The 25,185-nt window shown below is 37.2% G+C and overlaps 1 protein-coding gene across 1 annotated transcript in view; it reads right to left on the reverse strand.

Annotated features, from left to right (window-relative positions):
- Nucleotides 1-24,925, reverse strand: part of VWA3B (von Willebrand factor A domain containing 3B) — a 238,457-nt gene extending 213,532 nt beyond the window's left edge. Inside the window, exons 1-2 of the mRNA XM_025353936.1 lie at nt 24,697-24,925; nt 18,797-19,024 (exon numbers count right to left, since the gene is read on the reverse strand). Of these exons, the coding sequence (XP_025209721.1) occupies nt 18,797-18,992 (196 nt within the window). The 5' untranslated portion in view covers nt 18,993-19,024; nt 24,697-24,925. The remainder of the gene's footprint in view (nt 1-18,796; nt 19,025-24,696) is intronic.
- Nucleotides 24,926-25,185: the final 260 nt, after the last annotated feature.

The following is a 25,185-nucleotide window of genomic DNA, read 5'->3' on the forward strand; positions in this document are numbered from 1 at the left end:
GAAGGCATATCCTACTACAAATAATAATACAATAGCTGAAAACCAAGAAAAAAAAGGAAAAATCTTAAAAGCAGTCAGAAAAAAAGATACATTATATACATCATACAGAGGGAAAATGTTATGGATTATGTCTGATTTCTCAGATGAAAAGGTGGAAATCAGAAAACGATGGCTTGACATGTTTAAAGATCAGAAAAAAAAAAAACAACTTCAACCAATAATTATAAAACCAGCAAAAGTGTTCTTCAAGAATGAAGGTAATGACTTCAAACTATTCTACAAGGACACAGTAACCAACACAGCAAGGTACTTGTAAAACACACACACACACACACACACACACACACACACACACACCCCAAACAGACATACAGACCAATGGAACAGAATACAGAACCAAAAATAAAGCCACACAACTACAGTCATAAGATCTTCAACAAAGTTGACAAAAATAAGCAATGAGGAAAGGACTCCCTACTCAATAAATAGCTCTGAAATAGCTCGCTAGCTATACGCAGAAGAATGAAACTGGACTCCTACCTTTCACTATATACAAAAATTAACTGAAGATAGATAGATTAAAAATTTAAACCTAAGATCCTAATTTAATCCTAGAAGAAAATCTAAGAAATATTATTCTGGACATAGGCCTTGGCAAATAATTTATAACTAAGTCCTCAACAGCAATTGCAACAAAAACAAAAATTGATAAGTAGAACCTAATTAAATTAAAGAGCTTCTGCTCAGCAAAAGAAACTACCAACAGAGTAAACAATTTATAGAGTAAGAGAAAATATTTGCAAATATTTATTGAAAATATGTGCAAACTATGCATCCAACAAAGATAAAATATCCAGAATCTATAAGGAAGTTAAACTATTTAGCAAGCAAAAAAACAAATAACCCCATTTAAAAATGGGCAAGAGACATGAATAGACACTTCTCAAAAGAAGACACGTAAGTGGATAAGAAACAAGAAACAAGAAAAAATGCCCAACGTTACTAATCATCAGAGAAATGCAAATCAAAACCACGATGAGATATCATTTCACACCAGTCACAATGGCTACTATTAAAAAGTCAAAAATTTACAGATGTTGGTGAGATTGTGGAGAAAAGGGAATGCTTATACACTGTTGGTGGGAATGTGAATTAGTACAACCTCTATGGAAAACAGGATGGAGATTTCTTTAAGAACTAAAATAGAACTACCCTTTGATCCCACTATTGGTTATCTACCCAATGGAAAAGAAATTATTTTATCAAAAAGACACCTCCCTTATGTGTTTATTGTAGCACTATTTTTAAAATGTGGTCTATATATATATATAGACCACATGGTGTGTATAGACTGTGGAATACTACTCATCCATTTCAAAAGATGAAATCATGTCTTTTACAGCAACATATATGGAACTGGAGGCCATTATTTTTAATGAAATAACTCAGAAACAAAGTGAAAAACCACATCCTCTCACTTTTAAGTGGCATGTAAACACGTAGACATGCAGAGAAAAATAGACACTGGAGAATCCAAAAGGTGGGGGAAGCAGGGGTTGTATTAGCCTGTTTTCACACTGTTGATAAAGACACACCCAAATCCAAGCAATTTACAAAAGAAAGAGGTTTAATGGACCTACAGTTCCACGTGGCTGGGGAGCCCTCACAATCATGGTGGAAGGCAAAGAAGAGCAAGTCACGTCTTACATGGATGGCAGCATGCAAAGAGAGTTTGTGCAAAGGAACTCCTCTTCTTAAAACCATCAGATCTTGTGAGACTTATTCACTATTGCAAAAACAGCACGAGAAAGACCTGCCTCCATGATTCAATTACCTCCCACTGGGTGCCTCCCACAAACATGGGAATTGTGGGAGTTACAATTCAAGATGAGATCTGGGTAGAGACACAGCTAGGCTGTATCAAGAGTGAAGGATGAAATACTGCTTATTGGGTACAATGTGCACTATTCGGATGATGGATACACTAAAAGCCCATAACACAACTGCACCTGTACACCTAAATCCAAAAATACAAATAAAATTTTAGAAATGTCCCAGTTTCAATAAAAAATCATTCATCATTCAAAAAACCAGGAAGATTACAAAAAAGACAACTGACAATATCAACACCAAGATGAGAGACGTCATAGAATGACCTAACAAGGATTTTAAAGCAACAACCATAAAAATACTTAACGGCAACATTAACAAACATTCTTAAAATGAAAAAAAACAGGAAGTCTCAGTAAAGAAATAGAAGATATCAGGAAGAATAAAATGGAAATATTAGAGAAAAAAATAGAGTAATCAAAATAAAAAACTCAATGGATGAACTCAACAGCAAAATGAAAAAGGAAGAATGAGTAAGCTTGGAGAACAATAAAAATTAACCAATCTAGACAAGAGGGAGAAAATAGCCTGAAAAATCTGAACAGAGCCTTACAGATATGTAGGATTATTTTTTTAAAAGATCTAATGTTAATATTATCAGAGTGCCAGAAGGAGAAGAGAAAGAGGATGGGGGGAAAAAAAAGATACAAAGACATAAGCATTGAAAATTCTCCAAATTTGGCAAAAACAAAAAACATAAAGCAACAGATTCAAGAATCTGACTGAAATTCAAAGAGAATAAATGAAAATAAATTAACACCAAGGCACATCACACTCAAACATCTGAAAACAAAAGACAAACAAAAAAATACGTAAAGCACATTATCAATAGGGAAAAATCAATTCTAATGATAGTGGTTTTCTCATCAGAAACCATAGAGACCAGAAAGAACTGGCACAATATTTTTTAAGTGCTAAAAGAAAAAAGAACTATCAACCCTAAATCTTATATCTGGTGAAATTCTTCTTCAGGAATAAAGTAGAAATAAAGACATTCTCAGAAAAAGAAACTAAAGGAATTTGTGGCTAGCAGAGCTACTCTTAAAGAATAAAAGAACTTCTCTAAGCAGAAAGAAAATAACAAAAGAAGGAACCTTGGACGATCAGGAAAGAAGAACACAGTAAGCAAAACTATGGGCAAATAAAATGGACATTCCTTCTCCTTTTGAGTGTTACAAATGATGTTTGATTGTTGAATCAAAATTCTAGCACAGTCTAATGTAATTCTCAATGTAAGAAGATAAAATAATACATTTTATTATAAATGGGAAGGGCAAAGGGCTGTAAAGGGAAAAAAAGGTTTTTGCTCATCACTCAAACTGGTAAAATGTTGACATCAGTAAATTTTGATAATTTATGTATTCATAATGTAACACTTAGCATAATCACTAAAAAAGCCATATGAAGATATACAATAGAAAACATTATAGATAAATAAGAATAGAATACTAAAAAGTGTTTAAGTAACCCAAAAGCAGGCAGGGAAAAAAACAGACAAGCCAAAAACAGAGAAAAAGAAAACAACTAAAATGGTCAACAAGCTCTAACATATCAATAATCACATTAATTGTAAATGGTCTAACAGACCAAGTAAAAGATAGAGATTGGCAAAGAGGATTTTTTAAAAAAGGACTCAACAATATATTGTCTACAAGAAATTTGCTTCAAATATAATTATATACATAAGTTAAAAGTAAAAGGATGGAAAAAGATAGGCCATACAAATATTAATAAAAAGAAAATAGGATTGGCTATATTAGAAAAATAAACTTCAGGCCGGGCGCGGTGGCTCAAGCCTGTAATCCCAGCACTTTGGGAGGCCGAGACGGGCAGATCACGAGGTCAGGAGATCGAGACCATCCTGGCTAACATGGTGAAACCCCGTCTCTACTAAAAAGTACAAAAAAACTAGCCGGGCGCGGTGGCGGGCGCCTGTAGTCCCAGTTACTCGGGAGGCTGAGGCAGAAGAATGGCGTAAACCCAGGAGGCAGAGCTTACAGTGAGCTGAGATCCAGCCACTGCACTCCAGACTGGGCAACAGAGCGAGACTCCGTCTCAAAAAAAAAAAGGAAAAAAAAGAAAAATAAACTTCATAGCAAAGAATATTACTGGGGACAAAGCAGGACATTATATAATGATAAAGGTGTCAATCCACCACCAGAAAGACATAGCAATCCTAAATGTGTATGTATCACCCAATAGAACTGCAAAATATTTGTAGCAAAAAACAGAATAACTGAAAGAAGAAATAGACAAATCCACAATTATAGTTGGAAACTTCAATATTGCTTTCTCAACAATTGATAGAACAACAAGAAGAAAATCAGGAAGGATACTCAATACCATCAATGAACAGGATCTAACTGACATTTATAGAAAGCTCTATAAAACAACAGCAGAATACACATTCTTTTCAAGTATTCATGAAACATGTACAAAACAAAGCACATATTTGGCTATAAAACATCCTAAAAAATTCACAAGAACTGAAACCAAACAAGTATGTGCTCTGTCCAAGATGGAAACAAACTAGAAATCAAAAATAAATAAAAAGATAACAGGAAAATCTACAAATATTTAGAAACTAAACAATATGCATCTAAAAATTCCATAAGTCAAACAGGAAGTCTTGATAAAAATAAAAGACTTTAAGTGGAAATAATAATACAACATATAAAAATTTGTGAGACATTGCTAAAGCACTGACTGGAGGGAAATTTGCAGCACTAAATGCTTACGTAAGAAAACATAAAATCTCAAACCAATAATTGAAGCTTTCAACTGAAGAAACTAGAAAAAAGAAAAGCAAAATAAACTCAAACAAGCAAAAGGAAATAAATAATAAAGATCAAAGTAGAAATCAATGAAATTGAAAACAGAAAAACAATAGAGAAAATCAAACAAAAAAGCTGGTAATTTTTAAAGATCAATAAATTGACAACCTTCTAGCAAGATTGACAAAGATAAAAAGAGAGAAGGTATAAATTACAAATATCAAGAATAAAACAGGAAATACCACAAAAGACGCAGTAGACATCAAAAGAATAATAAGGGAATACTACAAACAACTCCTCACAAATTAGACAACTTGGATGAAATGAATTAAATCCTTAGAAAACAAACTACCGCAACTCACACAATATAAAATAATTTGACTAGTCCAATATCTATTCAAGAAAATTAAATTCTTGACTTAAAACTTCTTCAAAAAGGAATCTCCAGGCCTGAGTGAGTTCACTGGAGAATTTTACCAAACATTTAAGAATAATTAATATTAATTCTACACCGTATCCTGTTATTTCAACAAAAAGCAAAAAATAGTAATTCTACAAAACATCTTCTACAGAATAGAAGAGGAAGGAATACGTCCCAACTCATTTTATGAAGCTAGTCTTACTGTCATACCAAAGCCAGACCAAAACCATTATTTGAAAAAGAAAAAACTACAGACCAACATTCTTCAAGAATACAGATGCAAAAATTTGTAACACAATATTTGCAAATTGAATTCTGCAATGTATAATATAAAAAGACTTCTAAAACATGCTCTAGTTTATTCTGGGGATGCGAGGCTGGATCAAAAAACTTAATATAATCCATTAAAGTAACAGGCTAACAAAGAAATATCATAGGATGCTATCAATTGATGGAGAAAAAAATTGACAAAATTCACCCCCCCATTAATAACAAAAATTCTCAGATTACTAGGAATATCAGGGATCTTCCACAATGTAATTTTTAAAAGTCTATAGAAAACCTACAGTTAACATCATGCTTAGTGGTGAATGACTGAAAGTTTTCAGCGCAAGAACATCCACTCTTACCATTGCTATTCAACATAGTGCTAGAAGTTCTAGCCAGCGTAACAGAGCAAGAAAAGAAAACACAAGACAAATAGATCAGAAAGAAATAAGACTTTTCGTCTTTGCAGATGACATGATAGTCTACCTAGAAATCTTCTGGAATCTACAAAAAAAAAAAAAAAGACACACACACACAAAAAAACTGTTAGAAGGAATAAGTGAGTTTGGCAAGATCACAAGATAGAAGGTTAACATGCAAAAGTCAGTCATATTTCTATATACTAGGAATGAACATGTGGAAACCAAAATTTAAAATACAATTCCATTTACAACTCCTAAAAAAATAAAATACTTAGGTATAAATCTAACAAAACATGTGCAGGACTCATATACTGAAAATTTTAAGACAGCTGAGGAAAGAAATTAAATAATATGTAAATAAATGGAAAGATATTTCATATTTGTGAACTGAGAGACTCAGCATTTTTGTCAGCATAGTAAAGATGTCAATTCTCCTTTAATTAATATATAGGTTTAATGCAACTCCTGTCAATATCATAGCAATATTTTTGTAGACATGAACACAGTTATTCTAAAATTTATTTGGAAAGGCAAATGAACTAGAGTAGCTAAAACAATTTTGAAAAAAAATAAATAAAGTAGGATTTATTTATCACCCTGCCCAATTTCAAGAAATTCTGTAGTTATAGTAATCAAGACTGTGTGATATTGACAGAGAAACACAGATGAATAGAACAAAATAGAGAACCTGGAAGTATAGGCACAACCAACTTTTAACAAAAATCCAAAAGCAATTCAAAGTAGGAAGGATAGTCACTTAAGTAAAATACGCTAGAGCAACTGAACATCCATAGTAAAAAAAAAAAAAAAAAAAAAAAAAAGAACCGTTTGCTTTTGTGTGTGTGTGTGTGTTTTTTAAGAGATAGAGTCTCACTCTATCACCTAGGCTGGAGTGAAGTGCTGTGATCATAGCTCACTGCAGCCTCGATCCCCTGGGCTTAAGCAATCCTCCTACCTCAGCCTCCCAAAGTGCTGAGATTACAAAAAAAAATGAACCTTATACAGAAACTAATTCAAAATAGATCACAGCCTAAATGTAAAATTATGAAACATTTAGAAAAAAACATAGGAGGGAGTAACATAGGAAGATCTTTGTGGTGATAAACAGTTCTCTCTCGATTATAGTGGTGGTTACAGAAATCTACATAAGTGATAAAATTATATAGACTTGCAGACACATTGTATAAGTGTCAAATTCCTCATTTTGATATTATACTATTATTTTACAAGATATGACCATTGGGAAAACTGGGTGAAAGGTACATGAGATCTTTACACTTTACAATTACTTCAGAATATAAAGTATGGATGTACAAATGGATAAACGAATGAATGAATGAATGAGCAATAAATAAATGTGAAGGTGAAATAAAGATAATTTCAGATAAACGAAAACTGAAAAAAGCTGTCACCAGTAGACCTCCACTATAAGAAATGCTTAAAAGAAATTATTCAGGAAATAACATCAGTTGAAACCTCAAATTCTACAAGGAGGAAGAATATTGTAAGCAGTAAACATGTGGATCTTAGCAGTGTATAGTTTTTCTTCTCAGTTTCTTTAAAAAACAGATGACTTTTAAAAGCAAAAATTATGACTCTGAATTGTGAGATTTATAATACATGTAGAAATAAACTAGATTAAAACAGTAACACCAAGGACAGGAGTGAGGAGTAAGGGGAGGTATAACTGTTGAAAACTTCTTACATTTTACATGAAGTCATATGAAATCTACTTTTAGTAGACTGTAACAAGTTAAGGATGTAACAAGGAAAGCAAATTAAATGAAAAATAAAGATTGCATTAAATGAAACACTGAAAAATATTCATTTAGCACCAAAGAAGGCCAAAAGGAGAAATACAGATGAAAGAAAAAGACTGGACAAATAGAAAGGAAATAGTAACATGGTAGACCTACATTTAAATATATCAATCATTACATTAAATGCATAGAATCAAACACTAGTTGCTATAGTTTGGACATTTGACCTCTAAACCTAGTGTTGAAATTTGATCCCCAATATTGGACATGAAGCCTAATGGGAAGTGTTTGGATCATGGGGACAGATTCCTCATGAATGGCTTGGTGACATTCTCATGGGAATGAGTGAGTTCTCACTCTTAGTTCTCATGAGAACTGGTTGTTGAAAAGAGCCTGGTCCCTCTTCCACTCTCTCTTCTGCCTCCTCTCTTGACATGTGATCCGCACACACCAGCTCTCCTTTGCCTTCTCTCACAAGTGGAAGCTTCCTGAGGCCCTCACCAGATGCAGATGCTGGTACCATGCTTCTTGTATAGCCTGAAGAACCATCAACCAAATAAACCTCTTTTCTTCAGAAATTACCCAGCCTTAGGCATGCCTTTATAGCAACACAAATGGATAAAGACACTAACTGATTTAATTAATTGGTTGAATTAATTAAAAGACATATGCAACTGCCTTAAAAACAAAAACTCCAACTGTATGCTGTCTATGAGAAGCTATCTTTAATATATAAACTAAAGATATTTATCATTAAAGATTATAAACACATACACCATGTAAAACTTAAGAACAAGAAAGCTACAGTGGCTATATTAATATCAAAGTAAACACCAAAACAATGACTAATTATCTGAGATAAATATGACATATCAGAATTATTAAAATTTGTCAAGTCCTTAGAATAACATAACAATCCTAAATGTGTATGCATTTGGAACTTCAAAATACGTAAACAAAACTTACAGAACTAAGGGAGAAATGAACAAATCCAGTAGACAAAAAAAGGACTAAATATATATAATTTTTCTCCCAAGACTTTTAACCACCTTGATCTAATTAACATTTATAAATACTACCTAACAACTGTGGAACGCACACTCTTTTCAAGTGCGCATGCAATGATTGCCAAGATAGATTCTGGCCATAAACAAATCTTAGTAAATTTCAAAAGATCAAAATCCTACAGACTATATTCTCTGACCTCAATGTAATTAAATTAGAAATCCAACAAAAACAAGTACTTTTAAAAGTCCTAAAATAACTGGAAATTAAACAACACATTTTTAAAAGTGTATTCAAGAAAAAAAATCACAGGGGAAAAACTTCAAAGCAATAATATTAATAGCAAAACACTACTGATTAAGATTTGTGGCATTCATCTAAAACAATGCTTAGAGGAATACTTATAATTTTAAATGGTTATATTGGAAAAGAAGAAAGGTTTAAAAATAATTACTTAAATTTATATCTTTAAAAGCAGGAAAAAGGAATGCAAATCAAGCTCAAAGTAAGCAGAAAGAAAGAAATAATGATGATTAAATCAGATACCAATGAAATAGAAGACAAAGAATTTTAAAAACCAACAAACTAAAAATTTGTTTCCTTGAAAAGGTTATTATATACTGCTAACAAGACCTAGCAAGAAAAAAATGAGAGGAAACACAAATTATCAATATCAGGAATGAAAGAAGTAACATCACTACAGATCCTACAGGTATTAAAAAAGAATCCTATGGGCATTAAAAAAGAATGCAAGAGGTGACATCACTACAGATCCTACATGCATTAAAAGGCTATCAAGGGCATATTATGATCAATGCTTTGCCAACTATATTATTTCAGTATATTAGAAAATACTGTTGAGGAAAATACTGTTGGTGTGTACATATTAGAAAATGTTGAGGAAATTCCTTGAAAAACTGTTGGGGGCCGCACCGGGGGTGGTGGAGAATGAAAGAACACACACAAAGACAAAGACACACAGAGAACATGGCGGCCGCACTCAGAGCCTCCGCCTCACTTTATTTATACTCCATAAACCTCACGTCAGCAGAAAGAATGCAATGCAAAACAAACTTTCTTTTCCCACATGTAACCCTCTACTCAGTACCTTGTTTCTATATTCTTACTTATCTACCCGCCTTCTTGGCGTCTACGGGAGTTCATTAAAAGTTCAGTTGGAGATACTGTCCTTGAGCCCTATCTATTCTCAGCATACTGTTTTCAAAGGCCCCTGCAAAAAACACAATTTTCCAAATTGGCATTATGAAACAGAATATCTGATTAGCCCTCTGTTTATTAAAGAAGTTGAATTTTTATTAATCTTTTCCCACAAACAAAACTAGGCCCAGATAAATTTCACTTGTCAGTTGTATCAAACATTTAAAGAAGAAATACCAATCATGTACAAATACCATCAGAGCATAGAGGAGGAGGAACACTTCCAAATCATTTTGAATCCAGCATAATCTTGATGCTGAAACCTGACAAAGACATTACAAGAAAAGAGAGTTACAGAGCAATATCTCTCATGAACTTAGAAGAAAAAATTATTAACAAAATGTAAGAAATTGGTATTTTTGCTAACATTCATGACTGAATTAGGTTTATTTGAAATAAGAGATAAAACTGCTTCTAGTATTTTTCCTTATATGGGAATCCCACAGGATCTGACTCTGGGAGACCCTACTCAAAAGATATTTAGATGCCACAGGGCTGCAGCCCATGTGAAAGGATGTATATGTAAAAAGCACAGGCTGAACCCTGAAGAACAAGGCCTTGACGTTTGAATGGGCCTCCAAATCATTCTACAACCACCACATCCCCTAGGTCTTCCTTAGTACCAGAATGGAACAAAGCTGGCAAGGAATTGGTAAATAATCTGGTTTAAAAAATGGTATTAATGGTTGCTCAATAAATATTTGTTTAATTAATTGACTAATTCAGAATTACTGAGTAAAATCCTAGTAATGGAAATTTCCCTGATTGAAGGAGGATTCCTCAGGCACAATGTTACTAACACGTTGGACAGGGCAGTTCCTGCTGAATGGGCTGTCTCATACATTGTAAGACACTCAGTGCTCTGGGTTCCCAGGCCTGATATTTCAATAGCATCCCATCAATACATCATGCAAAAAATATATATATATATATATTTATATATAAATACATATATAAATATATATATAAATATGTATATATATAAATATGTTGTATATATCTTCACACATTTTCATGCTTTCTGTGGTGGGCAGCACTACTGGGAGCTAAGAACCAACATTCTTGCCAATGCATTTAGGAAAAAGCAGACCATAACACAAAGGTCACACTAGGAAAACAGTACATTTCCCCTGAAACTTCACACAGCTATTGCTTTAATCAGTGGCCTCCAAAAAGGACTTGCACATCCCAGGAGATGAACAAGACATTGGCTGGGGTATCAGTAAATACAAATAACTTCTATTTATTTTTTATTTTGGCTCTTAAAAAAGAAAGAACAGAGATGAAGGCAGAGCAAGATGGCAAAATAGGACTTTCCAGTGATTGCCCCCTACAAAAACATCAATTTAAGCAACTGTCTACACACAAAAATACCTTCACAAGAGCTAGGAAAACCAGGTGACAGATCACAGTACCCGGTTACAGCACAATATGAGGGTATAAAAGATAGCTTTACCTTACCTGCATCACCCCTACCTGTACCCCAAGAAGCACGATGCAGAAAAATACCATTACCTGGGCAAAAGACAGGGAAGAAAGAATAGGACTTTATCTTGGACCCTAATACAGGGCCTGACACAGTAAAATCCAGCAGCAGGCAGATGCACATGGCCCTTGACTGCAGGCTGGTACTTGTGGACTAAGCCTCCAGACCTACCCTGGTGCCAAACAGGAACCCATAGCTGCTGTGAGATGGATGCAAGCTCTAGCCCATATCACCACTGGCTGACGACAGTGGCCATGGGCTAAAAAAAACCCACAGTGACAGGCAGGCCTCAGATGCCATGGGCTTCAGTCATGCCTCAGGGTGGCACTAGCCTCAGTGGCCATGGACTTTGGGTATGCCCCAATACTGTATCAGCCACAGCAGCTATAAGAATCCAGCCCAGTGCTGCACCAGCCTTGGTGGCCATAAGATTCCAACCCAGCACTGTGCCAGTCATCATGGTGGTCCTGGGCTTACGACACCCCCTAGTGTTGCAACGTCTGTAGTGGTCAAATGCTTAGGGACCACACCAGATGACTTGCCCAGAATCTCTGGACAGGCTTACTAGTGAAGGATATTTCCAGACAAAGCCAGACAGCAAAGACTGGAATAAGCTCTTACTTCTTTAATGCAGACATTGATGTACAACCACAAGGATCAAGAACAATCCAGGAAACATGACATCACCAAATGGATATAGTAACATGCTAGTGACTGACCCTACAAATATGGAGATGTATGAACGGCCTGACAACATTTTCAAAGTAGTTGTTTTAAGGAAGCTCAATGAACTTCAAGAAAATACAGAGAAACAATTCAACAAAATGAGGAAAATCATAAGTTACCAGAATAAAAAATGTAAGAGAGAGACTGGCATGATAATAACAAAACAGTAATCAGGGAGCTGAAAAATAACTGAACACAAAGAAAAATGCAATAGAGAGTATCAACAGCTGAATTGAACAAGCAAAAGAACAAATCTGGAATTTGAAGAGAGGTTAGTTTGAAAATATACAGAGCAGAAAAAAATAAAAAAGAAAGAAAGGGAATGAAGAAAGCTATGGGACTTACGGGATAGCATCAAAAGAGCAAATGTTCAAGAGGGAGTAGAGAATGATAAAGGGGTAGAAAGATTAAAGAAATAATAGCAGCAAACTTTCCAAACCTGGAGAAAGATATAAATATCTGGTTACAGAAAGGTCAAAGGTCTCTAATCCTTCAACTCAATCCAAATAAGACTACCCCAAAAGATATTATAATCAAACTGTCAAATATCAAAGACAAAGAGAGAAAGCTGAAAGCAGGAAGAGAAAAGAAGCTAATAACATGCAAGGAAGTTCCAATATGTCCAGTTTCTCAGCAGAAATTTCACAGACCAGAGGAGAATAGAATCAAATATTCAAAGAGCTCAAGGAGAAAAATAAAAAGCCCTGCCAATCAAGAATTCTGTACTCACCAAAGCTGTCCTTCCCAAATGAAGGAGAGATAAAGACTTTCACAGATAAACAAAAGCCGAGGGAGTTTATCACTACCAGACCTGTCTTATAAGAAATGCTAAAGGGAATTCCTCAAGCTGAAAGAAAAGGACACTAATGAGTAACACAAAAACATCTAAAAGTATAAAACTCACTAAGTACACAAATTCAGAATGCTCTAATATTGCAATGGTGGTTTTAAAATTACTTATTAGTAGAAAGGTTAAAGGACAAAACTATTAATAATAATAACTAAAATAATATGTTAAGGGATGTGCAATAGAAAAAGATATAAATCATATCAAAAATTCAAAATTGAGGGATAGAGTTAAAGTTTAGAAGGTTTTTGTGATCAAAGTTAACTTGTTATCAGCTTAAAATAACTTCTTATAACTATAAAATGGTTTTTGTAAGCCTTGTGGCTTACAAAATATATAATAGATAGACTAAAAATAAAAAGCAAGTAATTAAAACATACTACTGGAGAAAAATCACTTACTCACTAAGAAAGAGTAAGAAATGAAAAAAGGATCCACTAAACAGCTAGAAAACAATTAACAAAATGGCAGCAGTAAGTTCTTACTTATCAATAATTACCTTGAACTTACGTTCAAGGATTAAATTTTCAATCAAAATACATAGAGTGGCTGTATAAAAAACAAGATCCACCTATATGCTGCCTACAGGAGATTCACTTAACCTGTAAGGACACATAGACTGAAAATGACAGGACAGAAGCAGATATTCCTTACAAATAGAAACCAAAGGAGAACAGGGGTAGCTATGTTTATATCAGATAAAATAAATTTTAAGTCAAACACTGTAAAAGGAGACAAGGTTATTATATAATCATAAAGGGGTCAATTCATCAAGAGGGTATAAAAATTTCAAACATATGCATCCAATCTAATTAATAATTAAGAAAATATAAATAGATCTGAAGGAAGAGATAGACTGCAATACAATAATAGCACGATAATAGTAAGGGACTTCAGTATTCACCTTTCACATGGACAGATTGTCCAGAGAGAAAATCAACCAGAAAATGTTAGATTTAAACTGAACTCTAGACCAAATACACATACACAGAACATTCTACCCAACAGATGCAGAATACACACTCTTCTCAACTGCACACATGATATTATGTAGGATAGCTCATATGTTAGGTCACAAAACAAGTCTTACCAAATTTGACAAGACTGAAATCATACCAAGTATCTTTTCAGACCACAACGGTATAAAACTGGAAATCAGCACCAGGAGGAACTTCGGAAAATTAACAAATACACTGAAACTAAACAACATGCACCTGAACAACCAATGTGTCTGCGAATAAATTAAAAGATAAATTAAAATATTTCGTGGGCAAATGACATGAATAGACATTTCCAAAAGAAGATATACAAATGGCCAAGAAACATATGAAAAAATGCTCAACATCACTCATCATTGGGGAAATGCAAATTAAAATCAGGATGATACACCACCTTACCCCAGCCAGAATGGCCATTAATAGAAAGCCAAAAAACAATAGATGTTGGCATGGATGTGGTTAAAAAAAGAAAAAAAGAATGCTTATATATAGGAACGCAAATTAGTACAACCTCTATGGAAAACAGTACGGAGATTTCTTAAAGAACTAAATGTAGACATACCATTTTATCCAGCAATCCTACTACTGAATTACTGAGTATCTACCAAAAGGAAAATAAGTCATTATCTTAAAAGGACAACTGCATATGTATGTTTCTTACAGCATAATTCACAATTGCAAAGATATACAGCCAATCTAAGTGCCCATCAATCAATGAGTGGATAACGTGGTAGAAGAAAATGTGGTATATACACACCATAGAATATTACTCAGGCATATAAAAGAATGAAATAATGTATTGCAGCAACCTGGATGGAGTTGCAGGCCATTATTCTAAGTGAAGCAACTCAGGAATGGAAAACCAAATACCATATGTTCTACTTATAAGTGAGATCTAAGCTATGGGTATACAAAGGTATACAAAGACAGTGGTATAATGGCATTTGGAGACTCAGAAGTGGGGAGGATGGGGTGAGGAATAAAAAACTAAATATTGGGTCCAATGTGCACTGCTTGGGTTACAGGTGCACTGAAATCTCAGACTTCACCACTACACAGTTCATCCATATAACCAAAAGCCACTTGAACTCCAAAATCTATTGAAGTAAAAAATTTATTAATTTAATTAAATTAAAACATTTCTTGAGACAAATGAAAATGGAAACACAACATAACAAAACCTATGGGTACAGCAAAAGCAGTCTAAGAGGAAAGTTTATAGCAATAAACACCTACCTCGAAAAATATATATCTCAAATAAACAATCTAATGTTGCACCTCAAGGAAGCAGAAATACAAAACCAAACAACTTAAATAAGTAGAAGGAAGAAAATAATAGAGAGCAGAGCAGAAATAGAGAATACAAATACATAAAAATATCAATAAAAACAAAGAGCTAGTCTCTTGAAAAGATAAACAAAATAGACAAACCTAGAGCTACACTAAGAAAAAAAGAGCAAAGACTCAAATAAAATCAGAGGTAAAAAAGGAAAAATTACAACTGATGCCACAGAAATACAAAGGATTATAAGAGACTACTGTGAACCATTATACATGAACAAATTAGTTAACGTAAAAGAAATGAATAAATTCCTGGACACATACATTCTACCAAGATTGAATTATAAAGAAACCTAAAATCTTAACAAACCAATAATGAGTAAGGAGATGGAATCAGTAATAAAAAATCTCCTGGCTGGGTGCAGTGGCTCACGCCTGTAATCCCAGCACTTTGGGAGGCCAAGGCAGGTGGATCACCTGAGGTCAAGAGTTTGAGACCAGCCTGGCCAACATGGTGAAACCCCATCTCTACTAAAAATACAAAAATTAGCCAGGCATGGTGGCACGTGCCTGTAATCCCAGCTACTCTGGAGGGTGAAGCAAAAGAATCACTTGAACCCAAGAGGCAGAGGTTGCAGTGAGCCAAAATTGTGCCACTGCACTCTGGCCTGGGCAACAGAGCGAGACTCCATGTCAAAAAAAAAAAAAAAAAAAAAAACTCTTCCAGCAAAGAAAAGCTCACAACTGAATGGCTTCACTGCTGAATTCTACCAAACATTTAAAGAATAACTAATATCAATTCTTCTCAAACTCTTCCCAAAAAATTGAAGAGGAGAGAGTATTTCCAAATCCAGTCTCTGAGGCAGCATTACCCTGATGCTAAAACCATGCAAGGTCATAATGAAAGAGTAAAACTTACAGACCAATACCCCTGATGAACATAGATACAAAAATGCTCAGCAGAATATTAGCAAACCAAATTTAATAGCACATTAAAAAGATCATTCACCATTACCAAGTGGGATTCATCCCAGAAATGCAAGGATGGTTCAACATATGCAAATCAGTAAATGTGGTACATCATATTAACAGAATGAAGGACAAAGAAACTATATAATCATTTCAATAGATGCAGAATGAGCATTTTCCAAAACTCAACATGTCTTCATAATAAAAACTCTCAACAAATTATGTATAGAAGAAATGTGCCTCAACACAGTAAAGGCCATATATGACAAACCCACAGCTAACATACTGAATGGCAGGAAAATTGAAAGGTTTTTCCTCTAACATCTGGAAGAAGAAAAGGATGCCCACTTTCACCACTTTTATTCACCACAGTACTAGAAGTTATAGCCAAGGCAATCAGGCAACAGAAAGAAATTAAAAGCATCTAAATTGGAAAGAAAGACGTTAAATTGTCCCTATTTGCAAATGACACAGTCTTATACAGAGAAAACCCTAAAGACTCCACTAAAAATTAGAATTAATTAACAAATTAGTAAAGTTGTAGACTACAAAATTAACAACAAAAATCAGCAGTTATATACATACTAATAGCAACCTATCCAAAAAAGACAAAAAGGAAACCATTCCATCTACAATAGCTATCAAAAACAAATAAATAAAGTACTTAGGAATAAATTTAACTAAGGAGGTGGACTATATCTACAAGGAGAACTATAAACATAGATTAAAGAAATTGAAAAAGACACAAATTTAAAGATATTCCATGTTCATGGATTGGAAAGATAAATACTGTTAAAAATGTCCACACTACCCAAAGTGCTCTATGGATTTAGTGTAACCCCTATCAAAATACCAATGACATTCTTCACAGAACTAGAAAAAACAATCCTTAAATTTGTATAGAACCACAAAGCAAGCCAGAATACCCAAAGCAATCTTGAGCAAAAAGAACAAACCTGGAGGCATCACACTATCTGGCTTAAAAATATACTACAAAACTATACTAATCAAAACAGCATGATACTGGCATAAAAACAGACACATAGATCAATGGAATAGAATAGAGAGCCAAAAAATAAATCCACATATGTACAGACAATTGATTTTTGACAAGGGTGCCAAGAACACACAATGGGGAAAGGACAATCTCTTCAATAAAAGGTACTGAGAAAACTGTATAGCCACAGGCAGAATAATAAAATTAGACCCTTATCACCACCAAATACAAAAATCAACTCAAAATGAATTACAGCCTTAATTGTAGGACCTGAAAATATGAAACTACTGGAAGAAAAAGGGAAAATATCCATGACACTGATCTGAGCAATGATTTTTTGGATATGACCTCGAAAGCACAGGCAACAAAAGCAAAAACAAACAAATGAGATTACATCAAACTAAAAAGTTTCTCTAAAGGAAAGGAAAAAAAATCAACAGAGTAAAGAGACAACCTACAGAATGGGGGAAAATATTTGCAAACTACACATCTGAAAAGGGGTTAATATCCAAAATATTAAAGGAACTTAAATATTAAAACAAAACTTGGTTTTTAAACGGGCAAAAGTCCTGAATAGACATTTCTCAAAAGAAAACATACAAATGGACAACAGGTATATGAAAAAATGCTCACTATTACTAATTATCAGCGAAATGCAAATCAAAACCATAATGAGCTATCATTTCACTCCTGTCAGAACAGCTAATATCAAAACATAAGTGTTGGCAAGGATATGGAGAAAAGGATACCCATACATCCTGTTGATGGGAATGTAAATTAGTATAGCTATTATGGAAAGCAGTATGGAGTTTCCTCAAACCACTAAAAATAGAACTACTATATGATCCAGCAATCCTACTACTGGATATATATCCAAAGGAAATAAAATCAATAAGTCAAAGAGATATCTGCACTCTCTTGTTTAGTGCAGCACTATTCACAACAGCCAAGATACGAGATCAACCTAAGTATCCATCAATAGATGACTGGATAAAGAAAACATAGGGTATACACACAATTAAATACTATTCAGCCATAAAAAGGAAAGAAATCCTGTCATTTGCTACATGAATGAACCTCGAGGGCATTATGTTAAACAAAATAACCAAGGCACAGAAAGACAAATACCACATAACCTCACTCATGTGGAATTTTAAAAAATTTATCTCATAGAAGTAGCAAGTAGAATGATGCTTATCAGAGGCTGGGGTGGTTGTGGCAGTGGGAATCAGGAAGATGTTAGTCAAAGGATATCCCATTACAATTAGGACATCTAGTCAAGAGATCTACTGTACAGTATGGTGATCATAGTTAATGATGATGGACTGCATTCTTGAAAAACACAGAAAGAGTGGGTAAGTGTTCTTGCCACAAAAAAAGACTACATGAGGCAATGCATTTGTTAATTAGCTAGATTAGCTAGATACAGCCATTCACGATGTATATATTCTTCAAAACATCGTGTTGTACATGATAAATACATACAGTTTTATCTGTCAATTTAAAAAGTAAAAAATAAAAAGGATGAAATTAAGCATTCTTTAAAACATGGATTGACAGTCGTACGTCTACTTAATACACATATATTGGGGGCACACGTGCAAGTATTTTCTACTAATACGGATATAAGATCAAAGCAAGCTCAGAGACCTGTGGTTTTTGAGGGACCTTCAGAGCTGATGCAGCCACCTCAAAGGCTAAATGGCAGCATGCTGGTTGTTTGTGAGTACTGTACCTTCACAATGTGGGAATCCGATCTGTGACAAAATCTGTTTCAAGGTCAATTTGTTGCTCTTAAGCCCATGCAGTTGAAGCCATCTCTCAGATGAAATGAGACTCTGCTCAGCCAAGTCTGTTTTGGTGTTACTCCATCCCTCTTGCCTCTGCAGCTGCTGCTCAGAGATGGTAGAAGATGAGCCTGATTTCTCCATCTCTGAATCAAGATCTATGTCACAGCAAACTCCTGTAAGGGTAATTGTAAACTCAGACTTCCTGAAAACTTGGAAATAATCGAACACCAACAGGGGATTGGCTTAACATAGATTATAGTACACTCATGAAGTGGAATGCTATTTATCAATTAAAATTACACATATATATTTGGTAGAAAAGAGGATACTCACATGAATTGGTAAGAGGTATCCATAAAGTTCAATATTCAAATGTATATATATCCACAAAAACACCTAGAAAGATATACCGTAACAGGTTTAGAGTAGTTTTCCTTGTGTGGTGGTAGTATGTGTGGTTTTTGCCTTTTCTATATTGTTGAAATTTTTGCATTATTTGAATATTTCTAAAATGGGGTTTACTTTTTTTTTTTTTTTTTGAGAAGGAGTCTCGCTCTGTTGCCCAGGCTGGAGTGCAGTAGCACAATCTAGGCTCACTGCAACCTCCGCCTCCCAGGTTCAAGCGATTGCCCTGCCTCAGCCTCCTGAGTAGCTGGGATTACAGGTGCACGCCACCATGCCCAGCTAATTTTTGTATTTTTAGTAGAAATGGGGTTTCACCATGTTGGTCAGGCTGGTCTTGAATTCCTGACCTTGTGATCTGCCCGCCTCAGCCTCCCAAAGTGTTGGGATTACAGGAGTGAGCCACTGAGCCCAGCCGGAATTTACTTTTATAATCAGAAAACTGCAAAGCTCTTCCATTTTGGAAAAAAATAAATACTAGCCCCAGAACCTTCACTACACATCTGCATTCCAGTTATAATCACACCTGACATTTTGCTCCCAATGAGGATGAGAAGGATAAAACCCTGACAGGTTTTTACCTGTCGAACAGGTGTAGTGGCTAATTGGGAGCTGGTGGCGGTTGGGAACCAGACCACAGCTCAGCCCAGCTGGAATACATGTATCCACTTTCTGGATGTTTTATTGTCTGGGGCTTTGCTCTACAGTTGGACTTAAGCATTCTGGCCCATGTAGCCATCTGTTCTGGGATCAGCTGGACCCAAGGCCATATGCAACATATTAAACTTACCTAGACCTGCCTAAATATAGCTAGTGTAGGCAAGAGGAAAGGATGGGGCCAAACTATAAGGCAGTCTTAACCCACTCACCACAACTGGGCAGGGCCTGGTGACCTGGAGGAAGTGTAGCAAGTTCTGCTTACTTCCGTATCCAGAATTCGCAATGCTTGTAAACTGATACCCTGAATTGTAAGACTTTTTAACGATGAAAATATGTTCTTTCCCTATTTCTAAAACTTTAACTGTATTTCCGAAAAGTTTCACTGTCATGACATGGAAATTCAAACACAAAAATCAGTTGGACCAAGTCAGGGACGCTTTATAAAAAGAAGTGAGAAGCACTATCATTAGCAAGCACTTATTTAACATCATGTTATGTGTAATTTACATTTAATCCTTATAATAACCTTATGAGGTAGGTACTACTCTTATTTTCATTTTACAGTTGAGGAAACCAAGACAGAGAGGAGTTAATTAACTTGTCCACAATCTTACAACTGGTAAGGGGTGGAGTTAAGATTCTAAACCAGGCCATTCAGCTCCAGGATCTGTGTGCTGTGATCTTCAGTATAATAGAAGCAACGCAACAACTTCCATTTGCTGGTCCTTTTATATGCGCTAGCTCACAGCTTCTTCATCACCCTATCAGTTACTCATTATTACCACGCCACTTATATTTGAGGAATCGGAAGCTTCAAGGATTTAAAGAACTTGCTCACAGGTTCTGCCACAGCCAGTAAATGAGAAAGCAGGAGTCAAAGCCATTTCTTAACCACTCTGCTCTCTTTACAATTAACCTCCTCCAGCCAGGTTCTATGGGACAAGGCAATCTGCATTCCAGTAGGACCGTATTCTACTAGGGCCCCAGGTCCTTGTCGGAATGCTAATCCTTATTCTAAGAGCTCAGACTCAATAAGCTTCTTGGTTTATCACTCTCAAGCTTTTAAAGATAATGAGGCTGGGTGCAGTGGCTCATACCGGTAATCCCAACACGTTGAGAAGATCACTTGAGCCCAGGAGTTCGAGACTACCCTGATCAACATAGTGGAGAACTCATCTCTATTAATGTTTTCTTTAATTAGTCAGGGATGGTGGTGCATGCCTGTAGTCCCAGCTACTCAAGATGCTGAAGCAAGAGGATTGCTTGAGCCCAGGAGTTCAAGGTTGCAGTGAGCTCTAATTGCACCACTGCACTCCAGCCTGGATAACGAAGCAAGAACTTGTCTTAAAAAAAATACAGATAATAATTTCCATTTCAAGGTTTATGTGAATTTGTATTGTTCACATAAGCTGAGTTGCAAAGGTATACAAATTATTATTACTGGTGAAGATCTGGCCTTCTTTCTACAAAGGCTCGATTTGATGAGAATGTTACAATATTACTTGGAGAGTATCACGTAGGAGTGGAAAAGTTTAGAATCAAAACTCAGTATAAGCCCATTCTGCCACTTTAAGGTGATTCCACATCTCTAGAATAGTAATACCACCTGCTCACCCTAACTCCCAGGGCTACTCAAGGAACAACTGTGCTGATGTATAAGTTATGGTTGGATAAGCACTTTATATATTTGAAACAGCTATGTGCAAATAAAAGTCATGGTTCTTTAGTTATTGTATTTTGTTTCATGAGAACTACTTTCATCCCAAGCACTTTTTATCACCACATCTCCAATCCTCTTGAGCTAGAAAGTTTAGACTCATAGAACATGAAAACAAGGGCAGACTAATATGCTTCAACTTTCTTTTCAGGATCTGTCCACAAAGACTGGGGCTGAAAATCTTTTATATTTGGTCAGTTGTTCCAAGAAACAAGAAAGGGAAGCTCAGAAGAATTTATTTATTTATTTATTTTTTTACTATTTCGTCATTTCCAGTTAATTTTTCTCTTCCCTGAAACACACCCATCTCCTACAATATTCTTGCTGAAGGGAGTACTAAGCTTAAAAGGGAGCACGTTTACATAAACTGCCCTAATAAGATTTTGTAAAAGGGATTTTGGAACCTTAAAGAGGAGTTCAGAATAGTCACAGCTGTGTTTTTAAGCTAAAGGGACATGTTTTTGATCCCAAAAAAAGGGCAATCAAAAATTCTCCAGCATAGCTAAGGTGCACGCCCCAGTCCCTTTCGCACTCATACGACTTTTTAAAAAATTAATTTTTTAAAACAGTGTAATTGGCCCTACTGGATCTGAGAACCTGTACGGTTCAGTCTGATTCAGATCTTACCTCCAGGGTTTTGTAGCCTGAGAATATTTGTATTATCTGAAATACAAATGGAATATTTGTATTGTCGGGGGGGGGGGGGCCGGAACAAGGAAGGAAAGGGGGAAAGGGAGAAAAGGCATCTCCCAACAGAAGGAATCGCTCCACTCAAGTGGGATAGAAACGGTTCTGTCAGAGCAAGGAAGCCCGCTGGGAGCCGGGACCTAACAAAGTAGTCCCTTCTCCCCACCCCACCCCCGCTAGCCCGCCTGCTTTCCCACCTCCAAGCTGGTCTCAGACGGTTCTCCTATGCGGAATCTTAGGCTGCAAGGCTCATTTCAAAGGCTGCCTCTGCCATTAATCCTACCCGGAACCCCTTCGCAACCTTCCGCAGCCCCTCCCTGGGAAAACCCTAACTTTTGCTATGGTACTTCATCACTAAGGTCTTGGGCACTTCAGGCTTGTCCTCACTAGACTTAAAGACAGTTCAATGACTACGGAGACAAACTACAGGAAGATTCTCAGCACACGGCCTCATACGCAGCAGGCACTTTGTGTGGGAGTTGAGATGAATAAAACTGATCACTCAGAAATAAATAAAACTGATTAACTCAGAGCTACTGAGAGAATCCTGATTTTGTTCAAAGAAGGCAAATATCCACAGTGTTAACAAGGCTAATATCAGGAAACAGCTCTTTTAAAAAAGGGATATATTGGCCAGGCACGGTAGCTTACGCCTGTAATCCCCCCTTAAAGTGCCAAAGTGCCCCCTTGGCACTTCGGGAGGCTGAGGCGGGCGGATCACCTGAGGTCAGGAGTTTGAGACCAGCCTGGCCACCATGGTGAAACCCTGTCTCTACTAAAAACACAAAAATTAGCCGGGCGTGGTAACACACGTCTGTAATCCCAGCTACTAGGGAGGCTGAGGCAGGAGAATTGCTTGAACCCAGGGGGCAGAGGTTTCAGTGAGCTGAGATTGCGCTCCAGCCTGGGCGACAGAAGGAGACCCCGTCTCAAAAAAATATAAAGGGATCCCCTTTATATTATTTTCTGGATAAAACTCTGCTATTTATTTATTTACTATTATTCAGAGTTTCCTCAGCTAAGGTTATTATAAATTGGGGAACCGAGGAACCACCCAGATGTCCGAAACAACATACCGGACTTAAGCATTGCCCTAAGTTTTAGAGGCCATCCCAAGAACCATACATAGAGTTTGGATAGGAAAGTATTTCCTTAGAAGAAGGAGGAAGTGTAAAAGGAAAAACAAGGAAGTGAAAGTCTGAGCTGAAGATGTGGGCAGGCAAAGCTTTGGGGAAAATAGAAAGGTTAAGCTGGCAGCAGTCCAAGGGCCCCAGCTCCCGGAAGCGGATGCTCCTGGGCTGCCCTGGGCGACAGTCTTGTGAAGTCGGCATGCCCCCAGAGAAAAGGTCCTATGTGCTCAGAGGTTCAGGGACGGTGCAGGGTTTAGAGTCCATTCATCCAGTTGAGACATTCAGTAAGCTTCTAGCTACTTTATTATCAACACCCCAAATTTCCTATACGCCTGTTAGTTTCTGAAAAAGAAGTCTGGGCTAGGTGGACATGTATCTTGTGATTTAGGTGAATTTGTGAACGATGAGTGTTCCAGGAAGAAAGGAAACTGGGACGAAGCCTCATGATGGATCCTGATGCAACTGTTCCCCAGAAACCCTGAAACCTCCCCCCATTTTTTCTGCCCTTAAGGGACAAGGCTTGGCTGTGATCATTGGTTCAAATAATGTGGACAGAGACAAGGACATTGAAACGGACTGTCCCACGGTTGAGAAAACAGTCAAGACAAAATCTGAGAATAATTGGAGTGCTTTAGGGGGAAGGTCATTGCTGAGAAGAAACAGTTTCCAAGAAAACGAAAGGAAAAGCTCTACCAAATGGAAACTAAATCTACTTATTAAGTCTTATCCCTTGTAAGGAGGGTGAAAGAAAGTGATATGATTGTGAAACCGTGTAAGTGTGGAATGGGCGGGAGCCAGAGGCCTTTCCAGGACAGAAAGGTGTGGGGAGCTTTATTGCAAGCAGATTGCTTTGGCTTTTAGACTATACATATTTATCATCATGTACAGCAAATGTGTTTCTTCTGGTTCCTGTGTTCGCTTCAAAGCCCAGGTGGATTTCATCACCTTGCATTGCTGGCCTAGGGCAGAGCCAGAAACTAGGAAAGCCGCTTCCCCCGCAGAGCGGCTGGGCGTGGGCTCGGGTGAGAGTAGGAGGGGCCGGTACCTTGACCTCGGCTTGCCCCGGGTAGCGGACGATTAAGTGCGCCAGGCCAAGTCACCGAGCTTTCCTGGTACCGTTTCCGCATCTGTAAAGTGGGCGTGTGGTCCAGCTCGGAAACGGCATTTTTCCAAGACCTACCCAGGCGGCTCGTGGGAAGGCTCGGCACGTGGGCGGCCCTGGCGCGGCAGGGATCGCTCCCACACTTACTAGGCAACACGTCGGGGGGAAGACGAGGCGGCTCCCGCTCAGCAGTCACCCTCCCATCCTCCCGGGCCCGCCTGACCCGAGCGGGCGGACGAGGTAAGCATCCCGTTGCTGAGGCAGCGATTCCTGCGAGCTACGGCTGCGCGCCGGCGCGAAGGATTCCGGCTGTTCTAGGTCTCTGTGACCTGCGCCTTCCGAGCGCGGTCTGTTGACGACGGCGTCTCCTGGACACGGCCAATCACAGCGCGGCTCCCGGAGCCGGCCCCGCCCACAGAGCGTGCCCTCACTGGGGCGTGGGATGGGCACGTGGTGTCAAGGGGGCGGGGCGCGGGCTGGGGCGGGGCGCCAAGGGGGCGGGGCGCGGGCTGGGGCGGGGCGCCAAGGGGGCGGGGCGCCGAGGCCGTCCCCGAGCCAGGTGCGGAAAGCCCGGGAGCGGAACCACCCGGGCCGGGCCGACCTGCACCCCAGACTCCCAAGCAGAGGCCACGCTAG

Source organism: Theropithecus gelada, chromosome 13 (assembly GCF_003255815.1).
Source record: "Theropithecus gelada isolate Dixy chromosome 13, Tgel_1.0, whole genome shotgun sequence".
Taxonomy (NCBI): Eukaryota; Metazoa; Chordata; class Mammalia; order Primates; family Cercopithecidae; genus Theropithecus; species Theropithecus gelada.